The sequence below is a fragment of the Ursus arctos genome, unplaced genomic scaffold (genome assembly GCF_023065955.2).
Source record: "Ursus arctos isolate Adak ecotype North America unplaced genomic scaffold, UrsArc2.0 scaffold_9, whole genome shotgun sequence".
Taxonomy (NCBI): domain Eukaryota; kingdom Metazoa; phylum Chordata; class Mammalia; order Carnivora; family Ursidae; genus Ursus; species Ursus arctos.
This window is the reverse complement of record NW_026623111.1, coordinates 53,219,912-53,239,148: the sequence shown is the minus strand read 5'-3', so window position 1 is coordinate 53,239,148 and position 19,237 is coordinate 53,219,912. Positions and strand designations below refer to the sequence as shown.

The 19,237-nt window shown below is 35.5% G+C and overlaps 1 protein-coding gene across 4 annotated transcripts in view; it reads left to right on the top strand.

Moving 5' to 3' along the window:
• The first annotated feature begins 839 nt into the window (after positions 1–839).
• LOC113262550 (UDP-glucuronosyltransferase 2A2) overlaps positions 840–19,237 on the top strand; it is a 55,944-nt gene continuing 37,546 nt past the window's right edge. For 2 of the 4 annotated variants that reach the window (XM_026509001.4, XM_044387782.2), the window contains exons 1-2: positions 840–1,555; positions 11,880–12,511. In XM_026509001.4, coding sequence (XP_026364786.1) covers positions 840–1,555; positions 11,880–12,511 — 1,348 coding nt within the window. Of the gene's footprint in view, positions 1,558–11,879; positions 12,512–19,237 lie in introns of all 4 variants that reach the window. The other 2 variants (XM_026509004.4, XM_026509003.3) reach the window with 1 other exon arrangement.

Below are 19,237 nucleotides of genomic sequence, written 5' to 3'. Positions count from 1 at the left end.
AATTTAAAAATATTTTCCTAAACATATTATTAAAGTAGTAATAAATGCTACATTTACTCTATTTGCTTGTACTTCACATTCTTATAAGCATTCTCTTTGTAATAGTCTTATCTATTAAGAACCAGTAACTACAGGGGTGTCTGGGTGGCTCAGTTGGTTCAACATCTGCCTTCGGCTCAGGTGATGATCCCAGGGTCCTGGGATCGAGCCCCGAATTGGAATTCCTGATCAGTGGGGAGCCTGCTACTCCCTCTCCTCCCAGCTTCCTCTCCTTCCCGCTCCTGCTTTCTCTATCTCTGTCTCTCTCTCTCTCAGATAAATAAACAAAATCTTAAAACAAAGGACCAGTTAACTACTATAATAATATTTAATTGTTGCTAATGACATTATACTAAATGTATTAAATACTGGAAAATCTATAGCCTTGGCGTCGCTACATTTCTGAATAAGTTCTGAACCAGTCTGATATTTCAGTACCTGGGCCTGAATGTAGAGTTGAGATATATAGTGGCTTAAAGGAATTTAGTAGTAAGAATTTCACAATTATGAGATGCAATGAAAGGTTTGAAGGATCAAGTTTAAGATAATGATCAGAGAGTAAAAATCATAACCCAAGCTAAAGCAAGAAGTTGAGAAGTCAGACACATGTTACCCCAAGCCTGTAATTATCATAAAATATGGTGCTACCATGAGTAATATCATTTGGTTGAGGGAAGGCTCTTAAGGGTATCAACTGTTTTGAATCAAAACTGAAAAATAATTTGCCTTTCTTTTTTGCTTGAAAAGCAGAGAAATTCGTTTATGTCACATCTCATCAAGTCTCTACATCAAGCTACATGATGTTAAACAAGAACGTTCTGCTGTGGTCTCTTACGATCAGTCTCTTAGGAATCACTCTCGGTGGTAATGTTCTGATTTGGCCAATGGAAGGGAGTCATTGGCTGAACATTAAGATAATTATAGATGAGCTGATTAAAAAAGAGCATAATGTGACTGTCTTAGTTGCCTCTGGTGCACTTTTCATCACGCCGACCTCTAACTCGTCTCTGATGTTTGAAATATATAAGGTGCCCTTTGGCAAAGAAAGAATAGAAGGAATTATCAAGAACTTTGTTTTGACATGGATGGAAAATAGGCCATCTCCTTCAACCATTTGGAGATTCTATCAGGAGATAGCCAAAGTCATCAAGGACTTTCATATGCTGTCTAGAGAAATCTGTGATGGTGTTCTCAAAAACCCAAAACTAATGGACAAGCTGAAGAAAAGCAAATTTGAGGTCCTGATATCAGATCCAGTGTTTCCTTGTGGGGACATAGTAGCTTTAAAACTGGGAATTCCATTTATGTACTCCTTGAGGTTTTCTCCAGCTTCAACAGTGGAAAAGCACTGTGGGAAGGTACCATTCCCTCCTTCCTATGTTCCTGCTATATTATCAGAACTCACCGACCAGATGTCTTTCACTGACAGAGTAAGAAATTTCATGTCCTACCATCTGCAGGACTACATGTTTGACACTCTTTGGAAATCATGGGATTCCTACTATAGTGAAGCTTTGGGTATGTAATTTTTTTATTGATATCTGAATTTGAACAGAGTTTTGTATCAGCTCTTTATTTCTCTGTAGCTGTTATTTTTCAATCTTACATATTGATAACTATCTACTAGTATCACTTGAGAACAGGAAAGAAGATAAAAAACGATATGCTTTGTAACTATAGGGTGTTGTTTTCTAATTTTATGGACTCAAAGATACCAGCTAAATTCTTTTATGGATAACATATAGCAATAGTTTAAAAACAGGACTGATTTCTCATTTAGATATTGCAATGATAATAGAAATTGCCTAGGAATTTCAGTAATGAGCAGAGAAAACTGGAAGAGATTAAGCTTCCTGTAAGTCCATTACTAATATAGGCATCTGTGGGGGGGGGGGTGCGCATGCATGTGTTTAAAAACACACATATTTATGGATAATCTCTGATCATTGTTCATATATTTCCTACTGTTTACTAGCCCCCCCCCCCCCCCCCCCGCCCAGGTAGGGAGTTTACAACAAAGACTAAGATGAAGTTCCTGGATGCAAGAATTTCAGTCAAGCAGAGAAGTCATGCAACGAAGGGAATACTTACAGTATGAACAATGTGGGTAATGAAAATATGTATGAAGAACAGAGATAGTATAAAGGAGGTGGGCAATATGTAACAGGAGAGAGTGACATTCTGAGAAACTAGATTTGAGGTGATACACAAGAAAATATTTAAACAATTAATATGAATTTTCCTGCAAAACAAGTGTGGGCAAAGAAACTGTGCCCAATGTTGTGGAATCTGAAAGTAGCATATGTGTTCTGGGTATTACTGATAATTCTTTATTTATGAAGGTCAAAGTGCAAGGTGGGGAGCCATGAGAAAGAACCACGGAGATGTCAGGATTGCAAAAATGAATTAATTCAAATAAATATTTTCAAAGTCTCTTGTAAGTCATACTAAGCATTTTGGTTTTTGTCTATAAACAACTGAGAACAGTTTAAAGGGATGTATTATGACTAGATTGCATCTTACATAAAATATCTGGACGGATGTGGACCTAGAGTGAAAAGATGTTAGCCTATAGGCTTCTGCATAACTCCAGGAAAGATGCAGTAAGAGCGTGTACTAGTGAAGTAGCTTATAAATGGAGAAAAAATAATGCAGATGAGATTACGTAGTAAGACAATTAGGAGCCCGGGCTATTGATAAACAATTTCCACTTACAAATGTGTGACGATAGAAAAGTAATTAATTCTCTTTACACCTGCACTTATTCACCCCATCTCTAACAGGGCTACTGTAAGGACTAAATTAGTTAACATATAAAAGGATTTTACAATAGTGTCTAGGAGCTAGAAACCATTCAATTTGTGTTAGCTGTTTATCATGCAAAATTAATAAAAACTAATGCCTAATTGGTAAAGGCATGTTAAGAGGCATGAGGAAGAGATTAAGATGGTTTCTTTTTTGGGGGTATAATTGATATATAACATATTAGTTTCAGGTGTAAAACATAATGATTTTGTGTGTATATATATATATATATATATATATATATATATATATATAAAAATGATCACCACAGTAAGTCTAGTTAACACTTGTGGCCATACATAGTTAAATTATTTTTTCTTGTGGTGAGAAGTTTTAGGAGCTACTCTTTCAGCAACTTTCAAACATACAATATGGTATTAACTATAGTCACCAAGCTATATATTACATCTCTAGGATTTATTTATTTTGTAAGTGGAAGTTTGTGCCTTTTGACCCTCTTCACCCATTTCGCCCACCCTGCTCCCCACCTCTAGCAACCACCAATCTGTTGTCTGTATCTATGAGTTGGGGTGGGTTTTTGTTTTTGTTTTTGTTTTTTTGCATATCCCACATATAAATGAGATTATATGGTGTTTGTCTTTCTCTGACTTATTTCACTTAGCATAATGCCCTCAGGGTCCATCCATGTTATCATAAATGGCAGGATTCTCTTTTTGTATGGCTGAATAATATTTCATTGTAGATATATATGCCACAGTTTCCTTATTCATTTATCCATCAGTGGATACCTACATGGTTTCCATGTGTCGGCTATTGTAAATACGCTGTAATGAACATGGGATGTAGCTATCTCTTAGAAATAGTGATTTTTGCTTCAGGTGTAATCTAGAAGTAGAATTACTGGATCATATGGTAGTTCTATTTGTAATTTTTTTAGGAGTCTCTATACTGTTTTCCATAGTGACTGTACCAATTTCTACTGCCATCAACAGTGCACAAGGGTTCCCTTTTCTTCACATCCTTGCCAGCACTTGCTATACCTTGTCTTTTTGATAATAACCATTCTAACAGGTATGAGGTGATTAATAACACAGGAAACAACAGGTGTTGGCAAGGATGCAGAGAAAGGGGAACTTTCTTACACTGTTGGTTGGAATGGAAACTGGTGCAGCCACTCTGGAAAATAGTATGGAGGTTCCTCAAAATGTTAAAAATAGAGCTACCCTATTACCCAGCAAATGCACTACTGGGTATTTACCCAATGGATACTAAAATACTGATTCAAAGGGTCACATGCACCCTGATGTTTTTAACAGCATTATCAACAATAGCCAAATTATGGAAAAAGCCCAAATGTCCACCGACACTATATATATATCGTGTCAGCCATCAGAAGAATGAAATCTTGCCATTTGCAGCAATGTGGATGGAACTAGAGTGTATTATGGTAAGCAAAATAAATCAGTCAGAGAAAAACAAATACCATATGATTCCACTCACGTGGAATTTAACAAACAAAACAGATGAACATAGGGGAAGGAAAAAAAGAGAGAAAGAAGCAGCCCATAAGAAACTCTTAACTACAGTGAACAAACTGAGGGTTGCTGGAGAGGAGGCAGGCAGGGGATGGGCTAAATGGGTGATAAGTATTAAAGAGGGCACTTGGGACGAGCACTGAGTGCTGTGTGTAAGTGATGAATCACTGAATTCTCCTCCTGAAACCAATATTAAACTATATGTTAACTAAATATAATTTAAATAAAAACTTAAAAACATCAGTCAATAAATAATAGGTGTGAGATGACATCTCATGGTGGTTTTGATTTGCCTTTCCCCGATGATGAGTGATGTTGAGCCCCTATTCATACACCCGTTGGCTGTTTGTATGTTTTCTTTGGGAAAATATCTATTCATGTCCTCTAGCTATTTTTAAATTTTTTTTATTTTGCTATTGAGTTACATGAGTCTTTATATATTTTGGATATTAATCTCTTATCAGATGTATGATTTGCAAATATTTTCTCCCATTAAGCACGTTGCCTTTTCACGTGTTGGTGGTTTCCTTTGCTGTGTAGAAGCTTTTTAGTTTCACGTAATTGCACTTGTTTATTTCTCTTTTGTTACCTTTGCTTTTCATGCCAAATCCAAACAATCGTCACCAAGACTGATGTCAAGGACTGACCACCTATATTTTATTCTAGAAGTCTTATGGTTTCAGGTCTTATTGATCAAATCTTCAAACTATTTTCAGTTAGTTTTTGTGCACGGTGTAAGAAAGCGATCCGGTTTCATTCTTCTGCATGCAGCTGTCCAGTTTTCCACTTTTTGAAGAGGCTGTCCTTTCCCCAATGTGTGTTCTTAGCTTCTTTGTCATGAATTAATTGACAATATAAGTGTAGGTCCTTTGGCAAGGACTGTTGAAAGAAGGGTTAATTACAAGTGGCTCACCATCTCCTCTGGGTATGTTAAATAGATGTCCCCAATTCAAAAATAGATGTTTATCTCCTGGGAGATAAATGAAGGCTGAGCTGTTTTGCTATTCAGAGAGAATAAGCATAGCTACTATGTTGATTATCAACTATCCTACAAAGATAGAAATGAATGGTCAATATTGTAGGGCTGAAACTGGATCTTTAAAAAATGAAGGAAGAGGATGAAGAAATGGCAATTTCATGAGGCAATCAAACTGTCAGGATCTGCAAAACCTCTTTAATCTGTTCACGCATGTAGTAAACAGAGACATCTGAATATGTGCAGAGTCTTAGTCAATGAAATAGAAGCCGGTGTACATAGCGCCTTAGTCACGATATAGGTTTACAGTTTTTATCTCATTACTTATGATTTTATCAACGACTTGTTTTCAATCTTGGAATAATAATTATCATGACCACAGTGCTTCTTATTCATATTGGTGAGATTACTCCCCAGATAAACCTCCCTCATGCTGGCAGTCTCGGAATCACATGTTCCGTTGTATTGTGCTTGTAAGCGAATACTGGTGATAAAACCACACAATTTTCCCAGTCATGAAACGTGAGACTAATCTTTCTTAACAATTTGTTCATGGGAATGTAATGAAGATTTCTAAAAATGTTCTTATCCTCTGAGTTTGATAATATCATGTTTCTAATCAAATTACACGCTTTTGACTTAAAATGACTATTTAAGTTTGTCTTTACGAACGATATTCTTATTGATGTTCAGGGACATGAACACTCACATTGAAAAGACCAGGTAAGAAATGGAAGTACTGAAATGACAGAGTAATTCATTCTTGTGCAAGCCTTTGTACACATCCCTGAGTAAATAAATAGGACAACTTTCTGTAAGATTACTTTTCTGCAGTGGTATGCAATAATCTCGGAGTGAGTCATTAATCTCTGCTAATTGCTAGAATCAGGTATTATAATGTCTAAATTACTTCTTTTATTTCAGCATATGGGTATTTGGTTCAAACTCATGGTTCAAAATGTTGATTTCTTCCTGTGCACTAGACACTGTAATAAGTCCTTCACATGTTATATCTCTTAATCTTTGAAGAAAAAACTACTACCACAGATGAGATTATTGAGGCTGGGAAATATCAATTGCTAAACTAAAATTATGTAGTGACTAGTAGGAGAAAACAGTTTTCAAATGCAAGCCTGACACCAAAAGTGCTAGAAAAGTTTTTCTCTCTTTTTAAAATTTCGGGTGCACATCCATCAGTTACTCAGAATATTTTAGGTTTAAACACTCTCCAGTACTTTTCCTCTTCCTTTCAGTGGATTTAGCTTTTGAAGTCTGTTGTTCTATTTCTTATTTATATTAAATTTGCTAACTGGAGTTCAATTGGCTTGTGTTATCACTAGGTAACTGTTTCTTCAGGCAAAGGTTTCCATGTGACTGTTGCCTGGGGCGAGTTGCCTGAGGATAGGTATCTGGTCCTAAGAGAACTTAAAACGCCATGTTTAACTGAAAGTAAGAAAAGCCTTCTGCAGATTTCAAATGTATTTATTTAAAGTTGAACCAGGTAAATTTTGTTTTTATCTACATATTAACAACAAAAAAACCTCACTCAAATTGGGGTAATGTTTAAGAAAAAAATAATGTAGCATTTTAATGCCAGTAAAAATGTTTATAATCCATAAACATTACCTATTGCTACCAACAGTTTTACCCTTCAGCCAGTATAGAAATAAGTAGCTTTTTTGTGTGAATAATCTTTATATGTTAGATTTATATGACTACATAATGTATTATTATACATGAATAATTAGGTGACTAATCATTAAGAACTAACGCCATCTATAGTAACAGCAGACTTTCCTGTAAATATATTAAATAGCAAAAACAACAGATTTTCAAAAAAGCTATGACTATAATATTCAGATCTTTATGTGAACTAAACACTGAGCACAGGTAATTAATGTAAAAAAAGTGCTAGAAATGAAACAAATGTGAAGGTGTATATCTCCAAAGTGCTTGATTTCCAATAGTCATTTTAAAGGAGAGAAAAATGTATTGGGGTTCTTTCCCTGAAGAGTACTACTACATGTTGGTTTGGACCTTTTTTTTTCTCTTTCTTCCCAATCTTTTTCTTGCTTCCCTCTATCCTCTGTTCCTTCCTTTCTTCCTCTGTATTTTTATGTAAATTAATTTTGGTTGGTTAGAATCTTTCAAATGACCTCTGGAAGCATCCCCTTTTTCATAATGACCCATGAGTGGGGTGACAGCCATAAGCAGGGCATACAGATGGAATTTGCTATGGGACATGCACAATTTCAAGGGCAATGTCACTCTTTGCTCCCACTCCCCATGAAAGGGAATGGAAATGATCATTTTTATGGATATAATCTTGAATTTTCTATGTGTGTATTTCTTAAAATAAGTCACTTGTGAAATTTGGTACTGACTACATTTTTAGTAACATATCATTTGGGATGTGCCTCAAGATGGAGCATGACTGACATGTGTAGAGGAACTTGTGGTGTTTGGGAATACCTGCACCAAAGCTCAGGCACCCCCGAGGACCATTATCCGAGAAGTGGAAGAAAGGAGGTGGGTCTAGGTGAAGAGATCTGGTTGAACTGGTAGTTTTTAAAGTAAGATTTCTCCCAACATTATCATATATAGCTAACATTTATTGAGCATAGATGCTGTTCTGAATAATATACATGCAGTCCTCACAACTATAATAGGCACCAGCATTCTCCACCATTTTGTAATGAGGAGGCTGACTGAGGTTACAATGAAGAAAGTGGTGAAGCATTTGATGTGAGACCCTGAGCTAAAAGAAAAGTTCTAGAAAGATACTCAGTTTATATACAATAAAACAAAGGGGAAGAGAAAGTACATCGAATTTTAAGCTTTCAAGAATGCATTAACTAAATGCATTCAAGGAACTAAAAAAAAAAAGTTGAAGCTCTAATGTGAAGCTAAAACTCTAAGGTTACTAAGGAGTTGATTACTCAGTGTTTAAAAATAGTATGAAAGATGTTTTTCAAGCTTTTATGGGCTTTGGGCCCACCTCCCAATCCAAGAGACAATGAGAAATGAATTAGCACAATTAAATTCCAGCCATTCATTGAAATGCTCACAGGAAGAGGTCAAGACCTTTACATCATGGTATGTCATTGGAGGAAAAATTGTAAGAAAGAACTTGCATGCAAAAATGTTGTTTTAAGGATTCTCAACTCAAACTAATAGCATTATGCATATTTTAAAGAACTTTAATCTTAATTTAATTTTATATAGACGAACTACACATTCTCGAACAAGTGTCATATACAGTGTTAACACAAACTCAACTGAGTAAATTTGAATATCTAATTAGCTTTATTAAATGCTTCAGAGATAGGATGCATCTCATCTAGCAAGTAGAGGGGAACTCTGTAGAGCTGTAGAAAAGGAAAGGTTTAAAGGGTGGGTTGGAGGGATTTACTAACAAAGAACGCAATGTTTTAGGCAAAGTTCCCTTCCTAAGGGGAAAAGTCCGCAGATCACCTCTGAGTGTTGACCAGGAAATTCCAGTTGGCAGGTTAAAGGTTACATGCCTCAGGGAGGATGGGTGGGGGGGGGGGGTTTGAACCTACAGTTAGATTAGGTATTAAGTCTTGGTTTACTGACTAGGACATTAACATGACTTCATTTTGGGCCTGTGCCTCTCTTTTTAACAACACAAATCTTATTAAATAGGATTCTGAGAACTTTATATTTTTTTATTACCATTTGGAGTACTTCCTTTCCAAGGAAGCAGAGTTAAGTATGAGAACTTGATTCAAAGTACAAGGACAATATTCTAATTGGTGCAAACTTTCTCTGGCTGACTTATTTTTCACTCATGCTACTCATATATTGATGTTTCGTAGACATATTTAAAAATATTATTTTTCTGGGCTCTTTAATTATGTTTAAGATGTGATATTATCAAATAGTCACAATTACAAAATGTAATGGTTTTCTGATTTTTGCTGTTATAAATCATATCTCACATTTTAAAAAGTAGAAGGAAGAATATTCGGCTGGGAACTAGAATACTTAGGCATTCATGTCACCTGCCACTTACCTGCAATACAAATTTGAGATTATTTAACACTTTCTCGAGCTGTGTTCTTGCATATAAAATGATGGAGTTGGGCAAACTGAACTCATGCTCTCTCCAGAATGCCAAACCCATTATGTTCTTACTTCTTATTCAGAACAGCTACTAGTGAATTCACGAAGCAGACAAACGTGATCGTTTTAAATCACTGAACTTCATTTTTGTCACAAAATCAGGCATATTTGGCAGGAGTTATTATTTTTCCCATTGATGAAAATTTAATTCCAAGATTAAACCTACATATGTTCCCAAACATAATTTATTTTTTAATCTTCTTAAAATGTTTGAATTTGCAATGATATGTTGCAGGCATACAGGGAACTGGAGAATAAATATAACAGACATCTACATTGACACTTGTGAAATTAAACACCGTAACATCGAACTTTGAAAACAAAAAACATATATGTTAGCTTTTAATAAATTCTATTATCTGCAATTGCTCTTCAGTAAATTAGATAATTATGTTACCGTCCTGAAAAGGCCACTTAACAGTGGCAAATGGACTCCTTGAACTCTTCTTTTTTCTTTCATTCAGGGTAAGTCATGTAATTAATTAGGGGATATATTTTGATAAGCTTTTAAATGCTAATATAACTGTTGCTAGTGAACAATCCCTAATTATTATATCCTACCTACCTCAACAATTGGACAAATGAAGTATTTTACAGATGAACTTTCAGTTATGCCTTGTATGTTGTTGTGTTTTGTCCCCTTTTTATTAGAAGGTTATGACAGCAACAGAATTATAAAGATATATCAAATTCTTTTCACCAGGCCTATTTTACTGGTCATCGGGATCACTCTTACTCTTGCTGTTGTGCTTCAAAACCTAATTAATTTTAAAAGTATAGACATTATATTCAAATTGAGGCTGATTCTTGAAAGGACACCAATACAATAATTCTAAAAGCATCACTTCTCTCTCTCTTCTTCCCTTCTTTGTCTTTCTGGTCTTTTTGTTCCTCAAAGGCCTGTAATTAGTCAGTTTAAAGGCAACAGAGCATGAAAAGAAAACAAACCACTTAATTTCCATTCTCAATTTCTGTTCTTATTTTCTCTTTTTAATGGCAACTTCTGGTGATTTTAACTTTTAAAATAGCATCAATATATGGTTGCCCTTCTGCAGTTTGGCATTTACTAAGAATCTCAATGGATAGGTATCATTATATCTATGTCTAGCTGTTCATTCTGTAGCTAGCCCATTGGTTTACTGATCAATCTTCAGGCAACTTTATTAAACTACAAACATTACCAAATTTTTGCTTTGAACCAAGAAGTTTACAGAGCAACTTTGCAAATATTATTGCTAATCCACAAAGTAATATAACAAATTAACATCACTATCTCTTATTTATGCAGGAGCACACCAAGGCTGAAAGGGTCTAGGTAATTTTCCTGGGTCACAAAGCTTGTAAAAGAACAGTTTTTGAATCTGGGGTATTGAACTCCAGTGTCCACCCGACTTAAGCTACTACACAGCACTGAGTGAAAAAGCGTGTGGCTTCTTGTGGTGCTAGGCCCTATCTTCTTGATTTGTACATGAAGATGTCACATGAAAAAAGTGAAGAACTCCCTGCAACGAGGAGATGATTATCAATATAGTTTATCAGAGAAGAAAACTCTCCTCTGACAAATGTGTAATAATTGGCTCTATAACCCAATTAATCTAAAATATCTTGAAATCTTTGAGAAAAATCTCTTCCAAGTGAAGGTTGTTTTTAGTTTTTCTTCCTAATATGAGCCATGGGGAATTAATAATAATGCCGGTCATTGTGAATTGCCAAGGTTTCTAAAACTTACAAAGATGAGGCGTAGCACTGTAGAAATCCAGCAATTTCTCAAATGATGTTATGATAATAGTCCCAGTTGCCCTACTTTGTCATAAGTTTTTGGGTATGCAACTCACCATTAATTTAATTAACTATGAAATGTAGCAAGTAATTTATCCCACACAAGACTCTGGAAAGGACTGAATTAGACAATATGTGTAAAAATGTCTTGTAATAAGATATCTAACTTGAAGTTACTATAAGTTTTGAGAAAGTGGCTTTAGCAGTAAGAACTATTATTCTTTGTTTAACCTAATTTTAGGAAAGATAAATTAAAGACACATTTTATAATTATTATCACATAGTACACAGACACCAGGCTTATAACTTGACTTCTTCTTTTACTTTCAAATAGGATTTGATTTATTTCTGTTGTTAGAATAATAATATTGCATATAATGGTTTGAATTATATCATTTTGCTTTTAATCTATAGATCAATTGACCTATGGATGAGTATACCCATCACATTAAACATTGTTTATTTGACAAAAAAATCTACCTAAGCATACTTTGAAAATTTCTTTTTATCCTAAAAGATCTACAGTAGATGGTTTTCATAATGGATATCACCATGCCTAAGAAGTTTGTGCAGCTGCTGGTTTTTAATTTGATTTTGACTGAAATTGTTCTAAGTGGAAATGTGCTAATTTGGCCAACGGATGGTAGCCATTGGTTAAATATTAAGGTCATTCTAGAAGAGCTGATTCAAAGAAATCACAATGTGACTGTACTGGCTTCATCAACAACTCTATTCATCAACTCTAACCCTGATTCTCCTGTGAATTTTGAGGTGATACCTGTCTCCTACACGAACAGCAATATAGACTCCTTCATTGAACACATGATAATGCTGTGGATAGACCACAGACCAACTCTTCTCACACTCTGGACTTTCTATAAAGAACTAGGAAAACTTCTAGATACTTTTTTTCGAATCAATGTACAAATCTGTGATGGAGTATTAAACAACCCCAAGTTAATGGCAAGACTTCAGAAAGGTGGTTTTGATGTGTTAGTAGCAGACCCAGTAACTATCTGTGGGGACCTGGTTGCTCTGAAATTAGGAATTCCATTTGTGTACACATTGAGGTTCTCTCCAGCCTCCACAGTTGAGAGACATTGTGGGAAAATCCCAGCACCTGCCTCCTATGTACCTGCGGCTTTGTCAGAGTTCACTGACCAGATGACATTTGGTGAGAGGGTTAAAAATACTATCTCTTATCCTCTGCAAGACTACATATTTCAGTCCTACTGGGGAGAATGGAATTCATACTACAGCAAAGTTCTAGGTAAGTCTCTGAAATATTCTTTTAATGTCTCCAGATACCCCATTTATTCTTGTTGGTAAAACAGCAAAAGGATTCTGTCCCACTGCACATGCCAGGCTGAAGTAAATCTACTCGTTATATAATATCCTCATACAAGATCATTCTTCTTGGATAAATTTCTTAAAAATAATGGTGGTATTAATTGTATGCTAGTGCTTCTATGCAAATAATCTTGTGCCTATTTAGGCAATGGCTTTTCAATGAGTAAATCAATTTCAAATATAAATGAAAGTGCCTTTACTAGGATGAATTGCAGCACTGCTAAAAAATATCTGGCAAATATTTTGAAGTAATACATGATTTCCTTTCCCCCTTCATTCCTCATTCTTTTCTTTGTCTGCAGAAAACTTTAAAAAGCCTAGGATTGGGCATTGGAAACCTGAGTTTATAGCCTCCCCCATCTCTCACTATCTCTTCATCCTTAGGCTCCTCTGGGTGCTTAGACTAGCACGCCTCGTCTCCAGCTTAATTTCTCCGTATCCTTCAGCAATCCTCAAGTTTCCTTGCCTCACACATTCCTATGAGGATCAAATAAAATAATGCCAACAGCTCTGGATGGTTGTTTATCTTTCTGATCCTCGTGAACCTTCCTTCATTTTTCTGTTTTCTTCTCTCCTGAAGGTTTTTTTCCCTCTAAATTTATCAGTAGCAAGTACGAGGGATATTAATTAACAGCAGAAATTAACTGTTGATACTACCAATGGTACTTTCTCACAAAGTTAATATATAAAATATTGTCTTTTTACATACCTTTCAGCCTTCCTCCCTCCCATTCTTTATTTTCCTTTCTCCTTCCCCTCCCCTCTCCCTCCTTCCCTCCCTCCCTTCCATCCTCTCTCCTCTCTTTCCTTTCTTCTACCATGCTCTCATTGTGTAAAAAAAAAAGTATTTACTGAACACCAACCCAATACCTGCCACTTTTCTAGGCACAGTTGGCAAAACAGATCAAAATCTCTACTCCCCGTGGAGCCTACATTTTAATAAGAGGATACAGACAGTAAATAAATAAAATACAGGATGTTAGACTGTGATGTATGCTATGTAGTAAAATAAGAATAGATAGTTCTGGGAAGAGGGTTACACTTTTAAATACAGTGGCCAGGGAAGGTTTCAAAGCGTGACATTCAAATGAAGACCTGAGGGCAGTGAGGGTGAGAGCCATTGGGATTCCTGGGGGAAAAGCTTTTTAGACATCCATAGGAACAAGCGGAAAGATCTTTGGCAAGCCATAGAAGCAGAAATATCCTCATTGTAACGTGACCTTAATCTTACCTTTCACAAACAGAATTTGTATATATATTTTTTTCTTTCCTGGATTTTGGAATATTCTTCACCCAATTTTCCATCACTTAAAAACTTTTAAATTTCTTCACAGAGTTGTCTAGAACATACCACACACATATGCAAGATAATAAAAATTTGTATATACATTTAAAGATACGGTAATTAGATTTTGAAAGTAAAATGTTGTGTTTTTATATTCATTATAATGTCATTTAACTATATTTTATTTTTCTGTGGATTCCCAAGTTCATATGCCTCAGTGACATATTTTGATTTAAATTTAGATGTTATTTTCCAAGACCTTTGAAATGTGTCCTATAGTAGGTACTTCTGCCCGCAGATACATCCCATAGCAACTATTGCAGGTACTGAGTGCGATAAAAGTCTCTATTCCTTAAATAAGGGGCTTACGAAAAGTAAGATGGTGAAAGTTCTTGGAAAGCACGTGAGGTTCCGGGTTCAACTTCCACTTGCTGTGTAATTTTAGGCAAGCGATTGAAACTCTGAGTCACAACATTACTACCTTTTTAAAAGGGGGTAATTATTTCACTGTACTCTTTAGGGCGATCATATGATATATGGATACGCTATGTCAATTATAAAGCATTGTTCTTGTGTTAAACGTTGTTTGCAGCAAACTGCTAAGAACCCTGCAACGACAAAAGCCCAGGGTTCTATGCTTACTAAGTAGTCAATATAGATAAGCAAAGAATAAACGGCCTCTGGGGTATATTAACTCTTCCTTCTCAGAGGGAACCATGACAGATTATATAATGTATGGAAAAACCTTTGTAAAGCAGAATGTTTTTGTCTTCTCATTGTCACAGGATCATAATCTAGTTTGAGAAATCCCCGTCCTGAGAAATTAGATATCATATTTACTTCAATTCTTTGTACTCCTCATGTTACTAAACATACTTGAACAATAAATAATGGCCTTGGATATTTTATTTCAAACTGAAGTATTGGGAGTAGTATAATCCAATTTGTCTTTTGACTGCAATTGCGGTCTTCAAGTATTAGGGACACCTGGTGGCTGTAAACTGATAGCGAAGTAGATTAGGTACCTTACATTTGGTATTATTATCAAACATAGGAGAACACAGGACATTTAACAACATCACCTTTCAGGAGAGTTTCCATCTCCGTGTTTATTCGTTAGTTCTCTGGGAAAAATCAACTAGAAGCACAGCATGTTGAAGTGTGATAAAGAAAAATCCCAAATATCTAAATGGAAGGAAACAAGTTAGAAGGAAATGTCTAACTGTACTGGTTAAAAATCCTGTTTTAGGGGCGCCTGGGTGGCACAGCGGTTAAGCGTCTGCCTTCGGCTCAGGGCATGATCCCGGCGTTATGGGATCGAGCCCCACATCAGGCTCTTCCGCTGTGAGCCTGCTTCTTCCTCTCCCACTCCCCCTGCTTGTGTTCCCTCTCTCGCTGGCTGTCTCTCTGTCACATAAATAAATAAAATCTTTAAAAAAAAAAAAATCCTGTTTTACTTATCAGTGAGATCTTAAATTTTACGGGTGAAGCAAATAAACTTTATCAATTCAATTCTAAATATGCTTCTAAATATGAATAGACCTATCTGGAAAAATGACAATCATTGCTATTCATATATGGGAGTGAATCTCCAATTAATCTTCCTCAAGCCCAGAGCTCTGCAGTCACCGTCAAGCCGCCCTGAGCTTGATCTCTCCCCGGCCTCTGAGAGATCTGCCGACTGGCGCGTGGAGAGCTCTAATGTGGATAGGATCTGGGGACTCGCCTTTGCTACAGCTAGAGGAAGCATGAGGGCCCGAATGCTGTATAAAGTAAACAGGTAAAGCAGCTGCATGTCCTTGTTTGTCTGTGTCTTTCGGCTTACCGGTCTGTTTCCAGCTTTGCAAGCACACTGCAGATCAAGAAAGCAGAAAGCCCAGTACTAATCTAGGCACCATTTGGCCAGTGGAGCCCACTTTTACACGTCAGTACCACACTGGTTCCATGTTGGTCCCTTTCTCTCCTATGGCGGAAATTTTAAATGGATTCCCTAGAGCTGGTGCTACCTTTTCCCAGCCCATGAAGAAAAAAACAAAAAACAAAACACAAAACAAAACAAAACAATTGTTTAAAGCTTCTTAACATTTCTTCCCTACCTCACTTGCCTGGAACTGGGCTGGAATAATCACATTTTTTTAAATATGTATTTGATTTTTGGTTCCTTTTCTGGACCCAGTGTTTTATTTGTCATCCATTCTAATCCCCATTGTCAACCTCCCATCCTTTTTCTGGAAAACTTGGATCTATCTCTTTGTTAATCTTCCCTTACATGAGGCTTCTAATTCCTTCTCACATGCAGTTTCCCTGGGGTCAGTGCTGTAAGGTTTTTAAAATTCTGTGTAACCTATCTTTTGAAGTAAGACATAAATCCTAATTTTACAGTTTACTGAAGTTTCACAGTGTGAACCTATCCATACAACCAGCACCCAAATCAAGAAACAAAACATTATACCCGTAACTCCCCTTTCTCCTCGTACCGGTCCCTACAACTCCTAAGGGTAACCACTTGACTTCTAACTCTACAGATTAATTTTGCCAGACTTTTAACTTTGTATAAACGAACTACACATTGTGTACTCTTTTGTATTTTGCTTCTTTTGCTAATGTTTTTTTATATTCACCCAAGTTGTTGCATAGTGGTATAATTCGTTCTTTCTCAAAGTTATATAGATTCTATTGAATTAACATACCACACTTTATTTATCCATTTTGCTGTTTATAAACATGTAGACTATCCTGGTTTTGGTTATTTATGATAAACATTGCTCTGAACATTCTTGTACGTGTCTTTTGGTAAATATGTGTGTGTCATACCTGAGTGGAAATGCTGGGTCATAGGGCATGCATTTTTTAGCTTTAGTATATACTGCTAAAATCTATTTTCTCAAGTGCTCATGCCAATCAATAATCCCACCAGCCATTTACAAGGATTCCAATTGGTCTTCATTCTAACACTCAGTATTTTCTCTTTGCCTTTTGAATAAATTATAACCATGCTGTTGATGTGTAGGATTATCTCATTTTTTAAAAAGATTAGGAGCTAATTTGTACGTGGTAAAAGGAAGTGCATAAAGTATACAGTGTGATTTGTCCTGTCAAATGGATATATCTCTGTAACCAGCACCTCAATCAATTTCTGGGATCCCTTTTCTAAAAAAGCTGCTGTCTAGACTTTTTCAGAGTAACTCCTACCACTCAGTTTTCATTCTTCATTCTGATTAATTTCCATTTTCCTTTTGTGGGCTTTTAAATGCATTCTCTAATAATTTTAACTCTAAAAGTAACACGATTACATTGTCAGTCATGTTCAGTTTGTGTTCCATCAAGCAGCTCTGGTCTAGCTCTATTCAGTGATTCTGCAGCTAACGCCCTAGCTAATTATACCATCTTTGCTGATAGCTTATTAAATAGCTACTCTGACTAAACACCAACGAAGAGCTTTGATAGGTGCAATGTAGACATTATTACTAATCCAACGCGCAAGCCAAGAATGATCATTATCTTTTACATGGGAGCCATCAAATTTCAGAAAGATTAAGCGACTTTGCTGAAATCACCAAATATGTAACTGAACCAGAGAAGACCCTATGTATATTGAATCCACTACATAAAGAAATTCACATTCCCAGGAGTAATGACCACCCTATAATCCCCAGGATTTTAATTTGAGAAGTCATAGGGAAAAGAGATAAACAAGTCTGCCCAACTCCCACTGTTTGCTTGGTGACCTGGTGTTTCCTGTGAGCCTTCACTCATCCAAGTTTCTTGAGGGCACTGCTATGACATTATTTCAACTTGATGGACTTTTGTTTGTTTCGCAAGTTAAAAATCTTTGAATATTTTTGGGCAGATTGTCTCTGTTGTCACAGAGAAGTGCGTGCTCCTGAGTCTGTAGAACTTTGCTTTGTCTTCAGGGAATGGCATGCAAGTCCTGGGTACCCTTGGCCTCTCCTGCTTCCTTATGGTGTTATAAGAATTTTGAAATAATCTTAAATAGCTTTTGAGGAGGAAAAGAACTAGTGTTATTTGCACTGGCATACAGTTAAGTGCAAATGTTTGGTTTAAACTGACATTTTAATTATAACCGTTTCAAGAATATATTATTACTTTACTTTTAAAAATCATCTTTGTGTTTTTTGGAGTGTTTTCCAATGTTTCTTATATAGGTTTCACATATTTGTTGTTAAATTTCAACCAATTGATTTGTTTCGTTGTTGGCCTTAAAAATGGGTTCCCTCTTCCTTTTCTCTTCTATTGGTCATTGTTTATATACATAAACTTAATTATCATTCATTTCAATTTCATATCCTGGTATTTGTCCATATTATCCTATGCTTTACAGTAGTTATCCAGACACATGTTCATTAAACTGATACTAGAAATAAATTACATCTCCTTTTCTAATTCTTATGTCACTAGTCACCTTTTCTTGTCTAATTTAACTTCCGATAAATTCAGACTTATTTAATAATGGTGAAGATAGTTGCCTTCATCTTTGATTTTTAAATTTAGTTGAAATGACTAAAGTTTATTCATTAATTAACTGGCTTATTTATGAGCCATGTGAAGAAAATATCAATTACTTACTTTTACATTTAGTGTTTTCTTTTGTAAGTCAGAACTGTGTCAAGTTTTGTCAACTTTTTTTCCACCTATGGCAAGAATTATTTGATTTCTAGGCAAGTTAATGGATGAATTATATGATAGATTTCCTACTATTGAATTATTTCTGAAATGATTTTACAATCATTTTTGTATAAATCATTAATATTTTGCTGGATATATTTTTATTGATAGATGAAGAGCTGGATAGAAATAGAATACAAAATAATCCACTTTTGTGTAATTTCTTTAAGATTTTAGAACATATCATAGATATTTCACAAAAATAACCTTTGTTTTCCTGCTTTTTCCATGCTTGTAACACTTTAAAAGCTTTTTTATTTTTTATATTTTAAGGTTTACTATAATTTTCTATTCTTTTTTCTCCAGATTTATTGAGATATAATTGACATATAATATTGTGCAAATTTAAGGTATAGAAAGTAATGATTTGATAGATGAATATATTGTAAAATAACTACAACAATAAAGTTAGTTAACAAGTCTTTCATCTCATATAGCTACAGTTGTGTGTGTGAGTGTGTGTGTATGGTAGAACATACTATTTTAGCAATTTTCAAATGTTTTATAGAGTATTGTTCACTATAGTCACCATGTTGTACATTACATCTCCAGAACTTATTTCTCTTGTAACTGGAAGTTTGTACCCTTTGATCACCTTCACCCATTTCCTGCACCTTTCAACTTCCACCCCTGGCAACCACCATTCTACTCTCTGATGAGTTCGGCTTTTTTTAG